Genomic DNA, 16,670 nt, shown 5'->3' on the forward strand with positions numbered 1-16,670 from the left:
ATAAGACTGTTATCTGAAATACATAAATAACTCATAAGAACCAAAGACATGAATAGATGCCTCATCACAGAACACACACAGCAGTTAAGCGTATGTAAACATGCTCAGTATCATGTGTCACTGAAGAACTGCAAATCAGAACAATTAGACACCACTACACACCTATTACAATGGCCAAAATCCAACACTGACAATACCAAATGCTGTGAGATTATGGTGCAACAGGAACTCTCAGTCATTACTGATGAGAATGAAAAATGGTACAGCCACTTGGGAAGATGATCTGCAGATTTCTTATAAAATTAAACATACTCTTATCACACAATCCAACAACTACAGACCTCGGTATTTGACCAAATTAACTGAAAACTTACATCCACACAAAAACATGCACACAGATGTTGATAGCAGCTTTATTCATAACTGCCAAAAGCTGGAGGCAACTAAGATAACCTTTAGTAGTTGAAAGGATAAACTGTGGTACATCCAGACAATGGAACCATTCAACACTAAAAAGAAATGAGCTATCAAGCCAACCAAAGACATGGAGGAAACTGGCATGCACCTATTACTAAATGAAAGAAGCTACTCTAAAAAGGATACAAACTGTATAGTCCCACTGTAAGATATTCTGGGAGCAAAACTATGTAGACAGTAAAAAAAAGATCAGTAGTTGCTGATCTTCTGTTGCTGTAACAGAATACTTGAGACTAAGTAAATCATAAAACTTGTTTCTTATACTTTTGGTGGCTGGGAAGTCAAAGGTTGAGGGCCTGTGTTTGGTAAGGACCCTCTTAATAAGGACTGAGAACTCTATTCTGAGTCCTAAGATGACATAGGGCATCAAATGGCAAGAGAGTTCATGAGAAACAGCAAAAGTGGCTTTGAAAGTAGACCCACTGTCAAGATAACTGACCTGCTCCCTTGAAAACACTTGAAATCATTAATCCATGATCAGTATTCACTCCATTCATGAAAGCAGAGCAGAGCCCTGAGACCCAATCACCTCCCAAAGGCCTCAACTCCAAATACCATCAATGTAGGACTTTGGAGATTGTTTCCAACACAGGAATTCTGGAGGACACAACCCAAACTAATGTAGAGTTGTGGTGGGTGGGGTGGAGCAAAGCACCAAAGATTTTTAGGGCAGTGAAACTGCTCTGTATACTACAATGGGGGATAAATTTCTGAAAACCAAACAAATCTACAAGAGTGAACTTCAATGGAAACTATGGACTTGTGGCGATAATGATGTGTCAATGAAGTTCCGTCAACTGAAACAACATTTTGTGGATGTCAGGTTGACAGTGGATGAGGTTGTGCCTGTGTGGAACAGGTGACATACAGGAAATCTGTGTACTCTCCACTTGTGCTGTGAAGGTAAAAATGCTCTAAAATAATAAATAAATAAAGTTCATTCATTCATTAACAGGAAAGAAAGAATTATGAAGGTTTTATTAAACTACAGTAGAATTAATAAACACCATATCCACGTTAGGGTTTTCCTGTACTCACCCTAGGAAGAAAATTTTCCTAAGTAGCAATTTTTTAAAACACAAAATTCTTTGCTCTATTGTATACTCAATAAGGAAAAGAAAAGCTTTCCCTATGTTTAAGATTTGAAAACAAGAGCAAACAAATGTTGCATGTGTTACAATGCCACAGTATTTGTTTGATACATTAAAGTCAGCTTCCCCTCTTGCACATTATCTCTCTGTGACACTCTGCATATAAAGTTCTAGTATACAGATAAATTTTTCAGAGAACTTTTTTAGAGATGACAGCACAAACCTTTTCCATCACGAGGAGGGGCACCCTTGGCTTTAAAACTATCCACTGGTGCCTTTGTATCTGTTTCCAAAGTGATGCTTATCTGTATCTCAGACTTGAACTTGGTGTATTTATTACTCAGCAACTGGTACCATTTTGGTGCCTAGAGAATAACAACAAACCAGAAAACACCTTAACAGTTAATAGGGAAAAAAAAGCACTGGAAATATTCTTTAATAAATTTACTATAGTTTTTTAGTACTTTTTTTCTCTTTAAAAAAATGTGAGGGGGACGGTGGTCACATTGGCTCATGCCTATAGTACTAGCTACTTGAAAGGTGGAGACAACCAGGATTGCAGTTCAAGGTCAGTCAGGGCACGAAGTTGGCAAAGACCCCATCTCATCAAAAAAGCTGGGCCTGGTGGTGCATATCTGTCATCCCAGCTAAGCTGGAGACATAAGTAGGAGGATCTCAGCCCAGGCTGACATGCGCAAAAAATATGAGACCCTACGAAAATAACTAAAGCAACAGTAGCTGGAGGCATGGGGTAAAGAGCCTGCTTATCGAAGTCCTGAGTTCAAAAACCTCAGAATTGCAAGAAAAAAAACAAACACTTTTTTTCACATTTTCTTCAAAAGAAATTAATCCTGCTTGAGAAGCCATCTGCTGAACTTTCCTTTGAAAAAACTACTTAGAAGTTTAGCTTGTCTTCAATGCTACCATTCCTACACTTCAACAGGTAAAATATTAAAGGCAAGAAAACAATGTATTTCCTTCAGCCTTAATTTTTTTTCACAGAGAAATGGTAGATATCATTAAGATATTTACTTATTTTTTATTGTTGTACTGAAGGCATTGTGATATTTACTTAAGTTCTTACAACATACCATAGTTAAATTCACCCCCTCCATCGTTCTCTTTTACCACTCCCCACCCTCCATTCCCCAAAAAATTTCAACATGTCTCATTTTTTCATTTTCATAGTATTTTTCATGAGTCCATAGTATTTCTACCATATTCACCCTCCTACACCCTTTCCTTATATTCCTCCCCTCCCACTGGGGCCAACCCCCAGACAGGACCTGTTTTACCTCCCTGTTCTCCATTTTTAAAAAAAGACATTTGTTTATTTAAGATAGCTATACAGGGACTTTCCTTGTGCTATTTCCAGGTATTGTAACCCAAATTGATTCAGCCCCTCTATTTTTATCTTTGTCCCCTTTCTTTCAACCTTTAACCTTTTCAATCTTACATCATGCTTAAAGTAAAAGCTACCAATTTTCTGTTTCCCTTATTCTTACTACTTCCTACTGTTTATTTTCTTCATGCCACATTTCTGCTTTGTTCTGCTTATATCAAATAAGTAAACAAAAATCTTACTGCTAATAAAAAGCAAAAAATACTGAAGTAAAGGTCCAATGGTAGTATTCTTGGTTATGAACCATTTACTTGACTAATATTAAAACAAAGGCTTCTCACTCAATGGAGGATGGCAAATGACCTGAGCAACTTCAGAAATCCTAGTATCCAACTAGTCTGAAAAATCTCATGGCCCAGGACAATGTGTGTCTTTAGTGCAGGAACAGTGGTCACCAGCGGCACCGTTTTGGCACTGGTAAGCAGTGTTCTAAACTGTGACCACAGTTACCTAAAGGCATAGTAACTGGGGCTTATATTGATCAAAACAATTAACTACTGTTTTATACTGAAGTTATGTTTGATAAGTAGAATTAACCAGGCAATACGTTTTAACAACAAAAAAAACCTACAAGCTAGTTTTTTTTAAAGATAAAATGCATAATAAAATATATTGCTGCATTTCTTATGACAGATATTTTCTAATACACTTAACTACTTACAGGATATATGATTTTCTGTTATACAACTCAAACATAAACGTGGATTTTTCCGTGCTTATATCTATTTACAAAGAATCAATTATATTTTGAACTTCAAAATTGTACCAGTCAATTTTAAATACCTCTGCTCTCATCAGAAGGGGATAAGCAAGACAGCATTTTGTTTTCACAGAACTAATGTAACTGACCATTTTCCCTTAACTTTGATCACAAATCAAAGGACAGACTGTCCCAAAAAACTAGAAGGTTTGAGGAATACCCAGAGCACTTAGAGGTACTATCTGTTCCCTCAGGTACCACCTTCCTAAGAGGATCCACCTTCTCTGCAACCAAACTGACTGCAGACATGCACATGTTACACGAGACACCCCAGTAAAGGAAATGTCAGGGTGCTCAGTCAGGAGGAAATTCTTTCAGGATAAAGCCTTGAAGCAGAGAGATAATGAGTATATTACAATGGGGTTGGGGGAGGGGACCAGTTTTCTTTCAAAGCATTTTAAAATTTCAGATCCTTTTGAATGACTTCAAATTTGGGCTGTGCTGACTGGTTCATTTACAAGTATCACTGGTGTTAGTAACAAACATGTTAGTAACAGAAATTTTTCTTCATAGAATCCTAACTTAAGATTCAAATTAAGAAATAGATGGGGGACAGAACGGAAGAGATTGAAAGAAGATATTAATTTTAAATTGTTTTTGTGATACTAGAGTTTGAACTCAGGACTTTGTGCCAGGTGTTCTACCACTTGAGCTATGCTCCTAATTGAACTTAAAAATCTTTTTTTTTTTTAAACTTTACATTTCTTAAGGGAAAAAAGAAAGTGACCAAAGACATTGGGAAATGGAAAGAGAGATTTCTAAAGTCAACCACATATAAAAAGGGTGGGGAACACTTTAACACACCAGAAGCATGGTCAATAACAAAAAGCACTGATATAGAACTAAGAACCTGAGTTCTTTTCCTTAGGGAGAACAGGTAATGCTTACACAACATTAAGTTATCTCAGTAAGTTCAGTTACTCTGATTTAGGACAAGTTTCTTAACCTCTCAGGACTCAGTTTCTTCATTCATTATGGGGGAAATAATAATACAACGACGTAAAGGATTGTTCTGATGTTAAATGAGGGACTTTTTGTTTGTTTTTGTTTTGAGACAAGGTCTTATTATTGTAGACCAGGCTGGACACAAGTTAACGATGCTCCTGACCCAGCTTTCTGAGTGCTGTAATTCCAGGCGTGTACCACCAAGTCTGGCATTTAATAAGTTATCGTTGCAAAGCACTATGAAAATTATCTGGCACAATAGGGGGAGATGCTCAATAACATGATCATTCTAATAAAATGAGACATAAGGATTATTTACTTATACCAGTCTAAAAGAGAAGAAACCAGCAAAGACGCACTTAAATTAAAAATAATTTAATTGAAACACACTTAATGTTATATAACCAGTATTCCTTTCCCTGAAAGGAATGAAAGCAGGAAAACCAATTAGGAAATGAGACTCAAAGTAAGAAATGAAGAAGGCTTAGGTTGGAGTAGCAGCAGTGAAGCTGGAGAAGAGGGGGGGAAAACTAACCGTAATTTATGAAGGAAGGGAAAGAAAAGAATCAAGAAGACTTCTATGTTTCCAACTTAAACAACTGGAAAGGAAAGGCACAACGGAAGCAGACCACCTTTGAGAGCAAAGCTCAGGAGGTGAAAACGTTAAGCTTGAGGTCACAACTACTTGGACACAGGTTTGAGCTCAGAACCAAGTTCCTTTAAGAAATCCTGGAATTTGTTGAATGCAATTCATAACCTAAAATGTAACAACTGTGCCATTCACTCAAGCCCAGGCTCTGCATCAGGTCCAGAACATAAAGTGTGTTCTTTTCATTAATCTGGTATCTATTGAAAGTCATCAACTGTATAACATAATCTTTACCAAAACATCCAAAGGGCAATACCTGCTTTGTTTCTTGAGCAGTTCTCAAGTCCAGAACAATGTAACCTATGGTTTCCTTGGCAGAAGTTGAAGGATCCAAAGCAAAGCACTGGAGTTTGACAGGAGTGCGCTGTAACCTGTGTAACAATTTGTGTGATAAATAAAATGGTTTTTTCTTAATTTTGAATTCACTTTCATTATCAGCCTTGAAAAAATTGCCTATTGCCTATTGCAATCCAGATAATTACAATTTTGTTGGGTTAGCTATAGCTATTCTATATTTTCTAAAAAACTTTCCACTGGGAAGAACTATTAACTACATCTATTAATGTATTAATAGATACCATTTTTTTTAATCTTCTGTAATGTATAGAGTCCACTGAAAATTAAAAATTATTATGAATCCTCAGGATTTTAAATTACTTTTCTTATACCATACTGTCACATAAAAAATAACAAATACACATATATGCTTATAGCTTTTTTGTAGCTACACAAAAAGGAAAACTAAGGCTAGAGGAGTGGCTCAAGTGGTTGCGCACATACCTAGCAAATGTGAGACTAAGTTCAAATCCCAGTACCACAAAAAATAGATAAAAACAAAATAAGTTTAGGAATGAAATCCTATAAAATCAAAGTATTAAAATTTAAATAATTTAATATAATACATGACAATGTTCTGCAAGTATGACATTGCCTCGTATAGCACGGGATCTTTTTTAGTGTGGAAACCCTGTACTGGCTCAAGTACTGAGCTGAATAGATTTTGTCATTACTTTAATCTAGCAGAATTACTATTTAACTGCACTAAGCACAAAATGGCCATTTCTAAATTCAATTTATGTCTGTTTTCTCAATTTACAACTATCAAAGTGGTACCACTCGGCACTAAGGCAATTGCAAACCTAACTACAAATGCAGACCAGGACATCTCATAGCAAAATCCCACCTAAGCAGATGTTACAGGTGCCAGTGAAAGAACATATAACATTTTGGTATTCTCTTAGAATTTAGTATCTTTTAAATAAATCCATAGGCTGATTTAGCAATAGAAGCAAATAAAGTTCTCCTTGCTTTCGTTCTACTAACTTTCAATTCTGATTTGATTTAGTACTAAGAGCAAGTATTGAGTTAACTATGTGTTTCCCAGAAGGAAATATTTTCAATCGTTTAATACACAAAAATATTGCTATTCTTGACTGTTTCTGGTCAGAGTTCATGAAAAAACTAGATGGTATACTTTTAACTCAACAATACAAAATTAATTAGAATCCCTTATATAATTTCTTTCATTATAATAGTCAACATTTCACTAGATACTTCTATATATTCTTGGCAAGCCAGATAAATAAACAAACAAACAGAAATTCCACTGAATTCCAACAATTATTTGTAAGGCATCATCAAGATACTTCCAAAATACCTACTGTCTCAAACTTAAGGCTCACCCCTCAAAGAAAGAAAAAAGCAGCTAAATTTAATGTAATGTTTAAAAGCTTATGCTCTAGAACTGGACTAGCTGGGCTCTACCATTACCCAACCAACAGACTTAGGGCAAGTTACTTCATCTCTTAGGACTCATCTAAAATGCTGTCATGTTTAAGTGTAATATTATTGCAAAGTACTATAAAAATTTCATGACATATTAAAAACACAATAAATACAATTAGTAATAAATCCAATGAGTTATAAAATTTATAAAGCCTGTAGAAAAGACCAAAGAAGATGTTAATTTTTTTCTTTTTTTGGTATTCAAAATTTTTATTGGGACTTAAGATGTTAATTTAAATTGAAATTAGCAGTCACCTGTGCTGATGAAGCACTTTCCTATCAATTTCCCAGGCCAGCTCAGTAGCAAATTCCGGCTGGTCAGTATGAGCCACAGGATCAGTAGCCAATTGTTCTCCATCAAACTTTGCTTCTACTACAAGCATATGCTTTGGACGTTTGGGGAAATGGCGACCTGAAGAAAGAAATGCACAGAAGTCAAATAAGCTCATTTGACATGCTTTTTAAAATGGTAATAGATTAATAGTGGTTGACTTATCATATACTGCACAATCTACCTCACTAACACAAACTCTCATATGCACTCACTTTTATAATTATTAAGAACCATGAATCAAACTGAAAGGTACAATCAGTGCTTCTCAAACATTAGCGTGCATATAATTCACCTGGGGACCCTGTTAATATTCAGGTTTAGGTGTACTGAGTCTCAGGTGGGCATGAGGTCACATCTCAGGTGACAGCAAAAGTGCTGTCCTTGGCTCACACTGAGGAGTAATGAGCTCAGTGACATTTGGTGTCAGAGTTAAAAATGTGACCACACCATATATTTCCATTCAAGTACTTTATAAAGAACAGTCATCTGAAGAGCTAGGAAATCAAATTAGCAAAAGCAAGTTTACCTGTATCTTAATTTTCCTATTAACGTGGTTAATAATAATCTCCAAAATAGTTAAAGAAAAACAAGCACACATATTCACTCATCCTGTTCACCAGGACAATACTGTATATTATTAAGAAGTATTAAAACATCTGATCTACACATCCACTTTCATTTACATTGCCTGACCCCATCTCTTCAATGTTTACTGAAGGCATATTCTAAGTTACACATTACATCAGATGATAGGATGCAAAAAGATTGAGGCATGTTGGGAGACCCCTGCAATCCCAGCACTAGGGAGGCTGAGGCAGGAGGATTGAAAGTAAGAGGCTAGTCTGGGCTTCAAAGTGATACCTTGTCTCAAAACAATATATAAAAACTAAAAATTAAGGAAACTAAAAGAATACTAAGTAAGAAGCCTTAAGAATCTTGCACTGAGAAAAACAGTCCTGTTTTTAAAACTGGTGAAAGGGGATCACAGTGCGGGGAATTTTACCCACTGTTAAGCAAAGCAATTCCTGCTGCAAGCTACTTGGTAGGAATCGAACTGGTAAAAAGATGGACTGAAAACCTTGTGAGTTTCAGCCTGAGGCTCTTACCTGACACTCCATCACAAGTCTTAACACAGATAGCCCAGTTTTTCCAATTAGCACTCAAGAGGCCTCTCTCTGGACATTATTTTTGACTGCTTTAAAAGATCTCTAGGTTCCTCAAATGAATTTCATATATGTAAATGAATCTCTATTTTTAGTCAATCAAACCTCCAATAAGCTTGAAAACAGCGGACATGCAATGAAGAAGAAGGTACCTGCCTTACTCCAAAGACAGTGAATACACTGAGAACAGAAACCTTTTCTTTTCATCCTTAGAATCTAGTTCATAGGTTATATTTTGTTCATGGCAGAAATTCAATCAGTTTCTTTTAAATAAAGGGCATTCCTAGAAGTGTAGTCAAGAAATTACAAGCATCTCCATATAGCTGAAGGGCTGGCCATGCATGAAACTGAAAGGGTAGGCAAGAGTTCTACCATAAGGGGCCATGCTTGCTATTCTAAGAAGTGCTAATGTCCTTTCGGACACTGAAAGATTTTAAGGCAACTGGATTTGCACAATATAAAGATTACTACCAGATAGTAAGGGATGGTAGATGTTTCTGGAAAGGAAGAAAACATTTAGGAAACAGACTACTGAAGATTACTGCAGTAGGGTAGGTGGGTAATGAAGGCCTCCAATCAAGGTACTCACAATGGAAACTCACTCAAAAGTTTGAATGTAGCACCTACTATTACTTAGAAGATAAAACCACCAATACTTGGTGACCATCTGGAAGTCAGGGATGGGAAGGGAGTCAAGGATGATGAATCCCAGATTCTTGGCTTAAGACATCTGTATGTTACAATGAATGGAAATACAAACTCAAGAGGAGGAGTTTGGAGGCAGGACCACAGACCGGAACGTATGTTTGTGGCAACAACTGCCATCCCCGACTCCAGGGGAGTCGCTGCACGCTACTGTTAAACTGTACGTAGGTAAAGCACTGAATGCCACCAACCTATTTCTTAGAATACTAATTCTAAACTTAGCTTTCAACATCCTCCAAATTCTATTCACTCTAGCTATACAAGCTCATTTCTTACCACACATACACAATATCCTAAACATTCACCTTCCTCTACCCCAGTCATCTTGCTGCCTTCTTCAATGTTCATTCCCATGCTGTCCCAGCTGAACAGTGTCCCGGATTGAGGTTTTTTGTCCTCTCCTATCTAACATTTATGACCAAAAGCACTTCAACCATTACCCTTACTCTACCCCAAAACTTGTATCTATAGTCTACAGCACATGTTTTCATTATTATATAATATCCCAACATATTGTGTCCTGAACATTTAACTTGATCAGCACCAACGAAGACAGACCCTAATAACCTGAAGGGAAAGGATTGCATTTGTTTCCTCATAGCATAAATCAGTTTTCTCTGAAAGCTTTTGTTAACTAAATTGTCAGGTGAGTTCAGTCTTATGTTTTTGAACAGTAACCTAACAATAAATATTATCCCAATTCTTTAATGGTTTCTGATCAGTCTCTCGTTCCAAAACTCAAAAATTAGGCTCAGAGTTTCCTTTCCTCTCCCTCTCTAAATAGTACCAGGCCTCCACACTCCACAAAACACCTGCCCATGGGAGTAAAACACCCACACCTGTGGTCCAGCTCTCAAGACGACTCCTCCTTATCGAGTTACTCACAATCTGCTCCCTATTTACCTAAAAACTCCTAGGCCCTCCACCTGCTTGTCACCCGCTCTCCAACCATCCGGGATTTCAGCAAGGCAAAGCACCCTTGCTTTTTCACACCTTAAGTGCTCTTTGCTCTTCTCTTGGCCTGGAATGCCCATCCTTCCCTTTTTCACCTGGCAAATGCCTAACCACCTTTAAGACCCAAATAAACGCCACCTCGTCTGGTGCACTTTCCCAGACGAAGGCAGTCATAGCTTTCATCCTAGTGACCTCACAACGTTCTCACACGATGCTTAGCGTTCAGAACCAGGACTGTCGCATCCTTGCCCCGCCAGCACAGTGCCTGCCACTCAGCGAGTCCCCAATAACCAAGAGTCGCTCAACTCAACAAACTTCAAGGCGCATATAATCCCTCAGGTCCTCCATGGAGTCTCGCAAGGGGAACCACCCCGCAGGGCCGGTGAAGTGGTGCCGGGTCTCACAGGTGACATTACCTGGGCAGACCGGGCTTCCAGGCACGTTTTCAGCTCAAAGGGATGGACATGCAGCTAGTCATCCTAATCTCTCTCGTCGCTAATGGCCCTCACAGCCCTCGGCAGATATTTCAGTAGTCGCCTAACAGCCCCCGCCACGTGAGCCGTGACAAGCCCAGGTTCGTGAGAAGCCCGGGTCGCCGCGGCTCTGCCATCCCGGAAGCAGCCGCCCCGCCAGCGAGCCCGCCGCGCTCACCTTCTAGGATGGACACGACGATGAGCAGCTGGTCCGACTTGGAGACCATGGTGGCGGCCGCGGCCAGAAGCGGGGTCTGCTGGGGGAGAGGGGCCCCCGTCAGCCGCGGCACCCCAGGCCCCTGGCGGTGTCCCCCCCGCCTCCCCAAGGCCCCAGAAGCCGGGACCCCACTGCAGGGCCCAGTGGCGCCGCCGCATGCAGAACGCCGGGCTCCCCGGCCCCAGGCCGCCGGCGCCGGCCTCGCCGTGCCTGCACGCAAAGACCGCCTAGCAGCCTGGCCCCGACCCCGACCCCGATCCCGCCGCCCCAGGACCTTTTGCCGCCGGCTCGGACGCTTTTCAAACGCCCCGGCAGCCGCCGCCGCGCTCCGCTTCCGCCTAGCAACCAGGCCGCAGGCCCAGTGCCCGGGGGAGGCTGGAGGACAAAGGGCGATAGAGACCAGGGCAGTCGAGGATAGAACGCCGCTCAGCCCGCGCCACCTCCCGCCCTTTGACGCGCGTGTTCCAGAGCCCTGGGGAGAAGACTCGTTCTTTACCTCACAGCGCCCCCTGCTAGCCGGACGAGAGAAGGCAGGCGAGCGCTGACGTACGGCCGCGCAGGCGCACTACCGCAATAAGCGCTTCCGGGTGCCGCCTAGGCCGCTTCTCTTCGGAGTACGAGAGTATCGTATTCTCTGCTTTATGTCCCCATAAAAAAATCCTAAGAGATATAACAATAAGAATTTTTAAAGTATCTCTTTTAGCCACCTAGTGTCAACTCTGCTTAAAAATTTAACCTACAAAAAAAATTAAAGCCTTAGGTCTGAACTCTAGGATCCCTAAACTGTCCTCGTTGCCACCTCAAATTTCTACTTTTGGGAAGCAAGTAGGATCAATACGGTAGTTACTGTAACTGTGGGCGCTGGCGTAAACTCGCCCAGAATGCCCTCTACCTTAGAAATTCCCCTGAAAACAAAAACATTGTCACATGGGCAGGAAAAGTTAAAGGTATAGGTCTGGTACCCAAGAAAAGGCAAGACCAATTACAGCGTCGAAATGCTGCCTACTCATCTTTGCTCCTTTTAGATCTCCCGATTTCAGACTTTTAACTTAGGAAAGATTAGAAAGCTCGTGAACGTTGTCTAGCTTAGAAACTAGAAAACCAAGTCTTTCGAAGCATTTGTGAACATTTTTAGCACTAATGTTTTATAATAATTCTGCTTCGAAAAACAAAAGTTACAATAACAACTGATAGGGAAAAAAATTAAGCTGCTGAATGAGATAACACATGGTATTGGACCTGTGCCTTCAACCCTACTGCTTTCTTGTTCTGTTAACATAGAAGTTATTGTTTTGAGACAAATAACAATCTGTCTGGGACTTATTGCTATTTTCTCTTCCTTAATGTTCTTTTTCATGTTTATGCCCAACAAAGAACATGTGGAGATTGGACTGGATTACTTCTGAGTTCGTTTCAGGGTCCCAGGGTCTTCCCCAAAATGAGGTATTATAAAATATAAAATCAAAGCAATGGTCTACTGTGGGTGCATTATTGAATAAAGTATTCTTTTGTGAAAAGAAAGATATCAAACATACTAAAAAGAAGGATAATGTAATGTGATCGGCATATAAATACTCAGGACCTAGCTTCCATGATTAATCAACCCAAGACCATCCATCTTCATCTACTGCATTATTTTGAAGGAAATCCCTAACATTACATCAGTTCATCATTTTTGATAAGTACTCTGAGAGGGGAACTTTTTTTTAAAAAATTCTAAAACATTAAATGTTTAGCCACAATTCTATTACACCTGACATTTAACAATTCCTTAATATCATTAAGTATATACTGTTGTTCAAACGTCTCTGATTGTCTAATGTTTTCCAATTAGTTTGTTCAAATCAGGATCCAATAAATTCCAAAATACAATACATTTGGCTGGCATATTTCTTGTCTCTTTTCATCTGTAGGTGCCCATTAATTTTTTCCCTTCAAAGTATTTGTTGAAGAAACTGGTTCTCACAGTGTTTGTCCATGCAATACCAATATTCTCATTTAACATATTAGGAAGATCTAATATATCCATATTAACAAAACTTAAAGAAGATTAGGAAACAAATCAACAACTAACAAAGTACAACCAGTGGTGCAAACAATGCTTAACATTAAACTCTAGACAAAGGTAGACCCAAGCAATGGAACCAAATGTCTCCAGTGGAAAGAGCACCCCAGGAGATCATGATTTGGGGCCTACCTTTGCCACTTACATGCTGGGTAACCTTAGGCAAATCATTTCACCAATTCAAGACTCAGTTTTAGTGCATTTAACTCTCAGTTCAGGGCCATTTAGTCATTGTCATTGTATATGAATAATCTCATTTTGATTAGTAGCTTCAAAAGAACCAGGAGCTGCCCATCGATATATCTTGTTTTCCTGGATCTCTCTCCCAAACATTATTATTCCCAAAAATCCCCTCATCAGAGGTACTAAAAGCTATCAACTTAGTCTGCATGTTGCTCTTTCACAGACTATACAAAATTAATGACATGCAATTTCCCATCTACAAATGGAATTCTGTCACCATCTTTATCTATTATTCTATAATCTAATTTCCTTTCGTATGCTATATTAAGTGGCAGTAATTTCAGTTCTAGAATAAATCATCACATTTTAGCTTAAATTTATGAGGGAAAATTTCATTATAACTTTATGAAGAACCAATCACTGTTTCAAAATGCATAAGTTAATTATAACATGTCATTTTTATCCATTAGACAATGTGAGATTCATTGCACTGTAAGCATATAAGCATGCAAATTCAATCTGACAGGTACAGAATTCAGTAGTTTGTTAACCTAATAGCTAATTATTAGGTTAGCTTTTTACTTGTATAAATTTCTGCAGAAAAAAAAAAGCCACACAAAGCATTGTGGTTCATTTTAAGCTTTTCTTTTACTGTAGCTCTTTCACATTTTGGAGAAACTCTTTACTTTGTGACATTCCTATATTTTTTGTCTTTTCACCAATTTCTGTGCCCCACCACAGGAAAGATCATGAGTTGTATTTCCCTTCTTCAGCCCTCTCCCCCATACATACACAGACTCACATCCATTTATTAAAATTTAGGGGAAAACCTCAGGACTAATAAAATAAGCATGTTTTTTGAATAACTGCTATTTGTAAAAAATATGGTGCCATACCGTGATCTTTAAGAAGTACTAAGAAAATAGTCTCCACTCAAAAGAAGAAATAGTAATGAAAGTCGTAAATAATAGTCAAGATTAATTGTCCCTTTCTGTCCAGGATCAGATATGATTAAACTTGACAGTTAATCTGGGTACTTTTAATCCTTAAGGAGGGGCAACTTATACTTATTGTAAGAAAGATAGTGCAGCCCATGCCAAAAGTCATGCACACCTGGCTTCCAAGTCTCATGACTTAGCCAAGTCATTTCTCTCTGCACCTCACTCTCTGTATATAAAACAAGATTAATAGTCCTTACCTCACACGGTTTTTGTGAGGATTAAGTGACTTTTCTCTGTGAGGGGCATAGGGATGATGAAATTTTTGAATGCGTTAGCTGTTTCCGTTGGTAGTGGGGACAAATCATTTGTTGTGGTGTTATTTTGAGACTTGTTCCGTTTTCTACTCTTAAAAAGGTAACCAGATTCCATATTGCTCTCTCACGTTGACCAATACTTATGTTCTAGAGACGGTACCCCTTGCAGCTCTGTTCCTGGCTTTTACGAAAGGCTACAGTAAAGTGCCCAGAGTCAAACACATCTGCAGGTCAGACCATGAAATGAGTTATATGGGTTGGGCAAGGCCTGAGTAGAAGCTGTAAGAACAGATTTCCATGTGAAATCGTTGTTTTTAAATGCTGGTCATGATTTTCAGTTTAAAGACAAAAACAAAAAATCCTACTTACAGGTCAGTTACCTCACTTACGTGTTGATAATGGGTGAGCAGAGAAAAGAGTTTTAAGGGATAAATTGCCTAAAGCTGAGAAGAACAGGGATGAATGAGTGTGTTGGGGACTCACATTCCACTCACTGGCGTGCCATGGCGGAGGGGCCAGAGAAAGGGTCTTAGGCCCCAATTTATCATTCTTGCCACCAATTCAAATATCCCTGATTTGACATAGAATCTACAAACTCACTGACCTGAAGGAACCAAGTTGGCTTGGATATTAAAGCAGTGACTAGCGAAGCAAAAACTGGCAGTACCGCCCCTGATATTTGCTCTATGTGAGAATTGCAGCACCTTTGTGCAGTACGGTGTGTGTGGAGGGAATGCTAGTGATGATGGAGACAGAATTCCTATTGACTGGAGGTGCAGTTGAATCTAAGGATATAAAGAAGAGCAACCTTTTGTGCATGTCCTCTTCAGTGGTAGAAGCATGGTGGTTACTTTAGGTTGGGATGAGCTTTGAGCCACCCAGTCAGAATAAGTGTCACAGTGCCTCTCTCTGAGGCAGATGTAGAGTAGAGGTCCTTTACTCTGCAGAGACAGGAATAGCTGAGTACACTGTGGCAGAGGCCTACAGGCCAACGGAAAATGCTACACGGTTTTGTTTTGAAGACTAAACTGGGAATGAGGACGTGGCTTAGCGATAGAGCACTTGCCAGTATGTGTGAAGCCCTGGGTTTGATCCCCAGCACCTCACACAAACAAAGTCTATGTGACTGGTAGAGGGGGTCCATTCTAAAGGCAGCAGATTTTTTAAAAGGTTTACTTTCAAAATATGGAACTGATACTGGATGCTTGAATGAAAAAACAGTAACTAATCAGGGGACTTGGATTCACCTATTGTGTAATGGTTTATTGTGTGCTAAATTTTCTCTAAAAAAGCTTTCTTTTGACATACTGATGCCAATAGTAGAAGAAAAACTAGTGACAGCCTATTCAGTTGGGTGGCAGAGAAATTTCCCAGGTTTTTGGGTGTTTTGGCCCACAGACATCTGACCCCACTAAGTGCTAACATAAGATTTTCTGTACTACCAAAATATGTCTAGCAGGGGTTCTAGTTAATGCTGATATTACGAGATACTTGAAGGGTATGAAACTATTCCCTACTTCTCTGTGGTGTAACTAACATAATAAGTAGGTAAATAAATATATATAAATAAAAATAACAATGGACAATGATACGCCTTTTGAATTCAATGAAAGGCTGAAAATACATGACCTAGGTACAGAAAAGCCTCCCTCAAGGGCTGGGGATGTTGTTTAGTAGTAGAGTGCTTCCCTAGGAGGTATGAGGCCCTGGGTTTGAGCCCCAGTACCACAAAAAAAGTAAAGAAAAGGAAAACCTTTTTGAACTTCTCATGCTCATCCCTCAGCAAAATAGGGATGCCAATACAAGAAACTCTCCCAGCCAGGACCATATTCACAGATGATGAGCTAAGGCACGCTGAGTGATAAACCTAGGTCCTTTTTGTTTCAAAGATGTAGTGCTTCTCCTCCTTACCCTGAGTCAAACGAAAAACACTGGTCTAAGGGAATCTCACAGAGGTGGACGAACTTGCTAACCAGGTCTCACCCTACACATTTGAGTAGGAAGAAGAGAGGAAAAGAACCCTCTCCCCCCAACTTTGTGTGTGTGTGTGTGTGTGTGTGTGTGTGTGTGAGTGTGTGTGTGTGTGTGAGAGAGAGAGAGAGAGAGAGAGAGAGAGAGAGAGAGAGAGAGAGAGAGCAATTAGCAGCTTACATCCATGTTTTGTCATGGCAAAAATGTGCGATATTCCTGTGGGTGAAAGAATATAATGGCA

General features: G+C 39.3%; 1 protein-coding gene and 1 long non-coding RNA gene across 5 annotated transcripts in view; both read right to left on the reverse strand.

The window, feature by feature from the left end:
* The window catches only part of Cep120 (centrosomal protein 120), a 62,980-nt gene extending 51,604 nt beyond the window's left edge, over window positions 1-11,376 (reverse strand). For 2 of the 4 annotated variants that reach the window (XR_012448982.1, XM_020176305.2), the window contains exons 1-5: window positions 11,230-11,375; window positions 10,917-10,992; window positions 7,365-7,521; window positions 5,581-5,695; window positions 1,792-1,933 (exon numbers count right to left, since the gene is read on the reverse strand). Coding sequence is in view for 3 of the 4 variants with exons in the window: in XM_020176305.2 (XP_020031894.2) it covers window positions 1,792-1,933; window positions 5,581-5,695; window positions 7,365-7,521; window positions 10,917-10,965 (463 nt within the window). In the remaining variant the exon portion in view is untranslated. Of the gene's footprint in view, window positions 1-1,791; window positions 1,934-5,580; window positions 5,696-7,364; window positions 7,522-10,916; window positions 10,993-11,229 lie in introns of all 4 variants that reach the window. The other 2 variants (XM_074076570.1, XM_074076569.1) reach the window with 2 other exon arrangements.
* Window positions 11,377-11,457: 81 nt separating this feature from the next.
* The window catches only part of LOC141424117 (uncharacterized), a 78,679-nt gene continuing 73,466 nt past the window's right edge, over window positions 11,458-16,670 (reverse strand). The window contains exon 3 of the long non-coding RNA XR_012448983.1: window positions 11,458-11,615. This is a non-coding gene — a long non-coding RNA (uncharacterized lncRNA). The remainder of the gene's footprint in view (window positions 11,616-16,670) is intronic.

This window comes from Castor canadensis, chromosome 6, assembly GCF_047511655.1.
Source record: "Castor canadensis chromosome 6, mCasCan1.hap1v2, whole genome shotgun sequence".
Classification (NCBI taxonomy): Eukaryota; Metazoa; Chordata; class Mammalia; order Rodentia; family Castoridae; genus Castor; species Castor canadensis.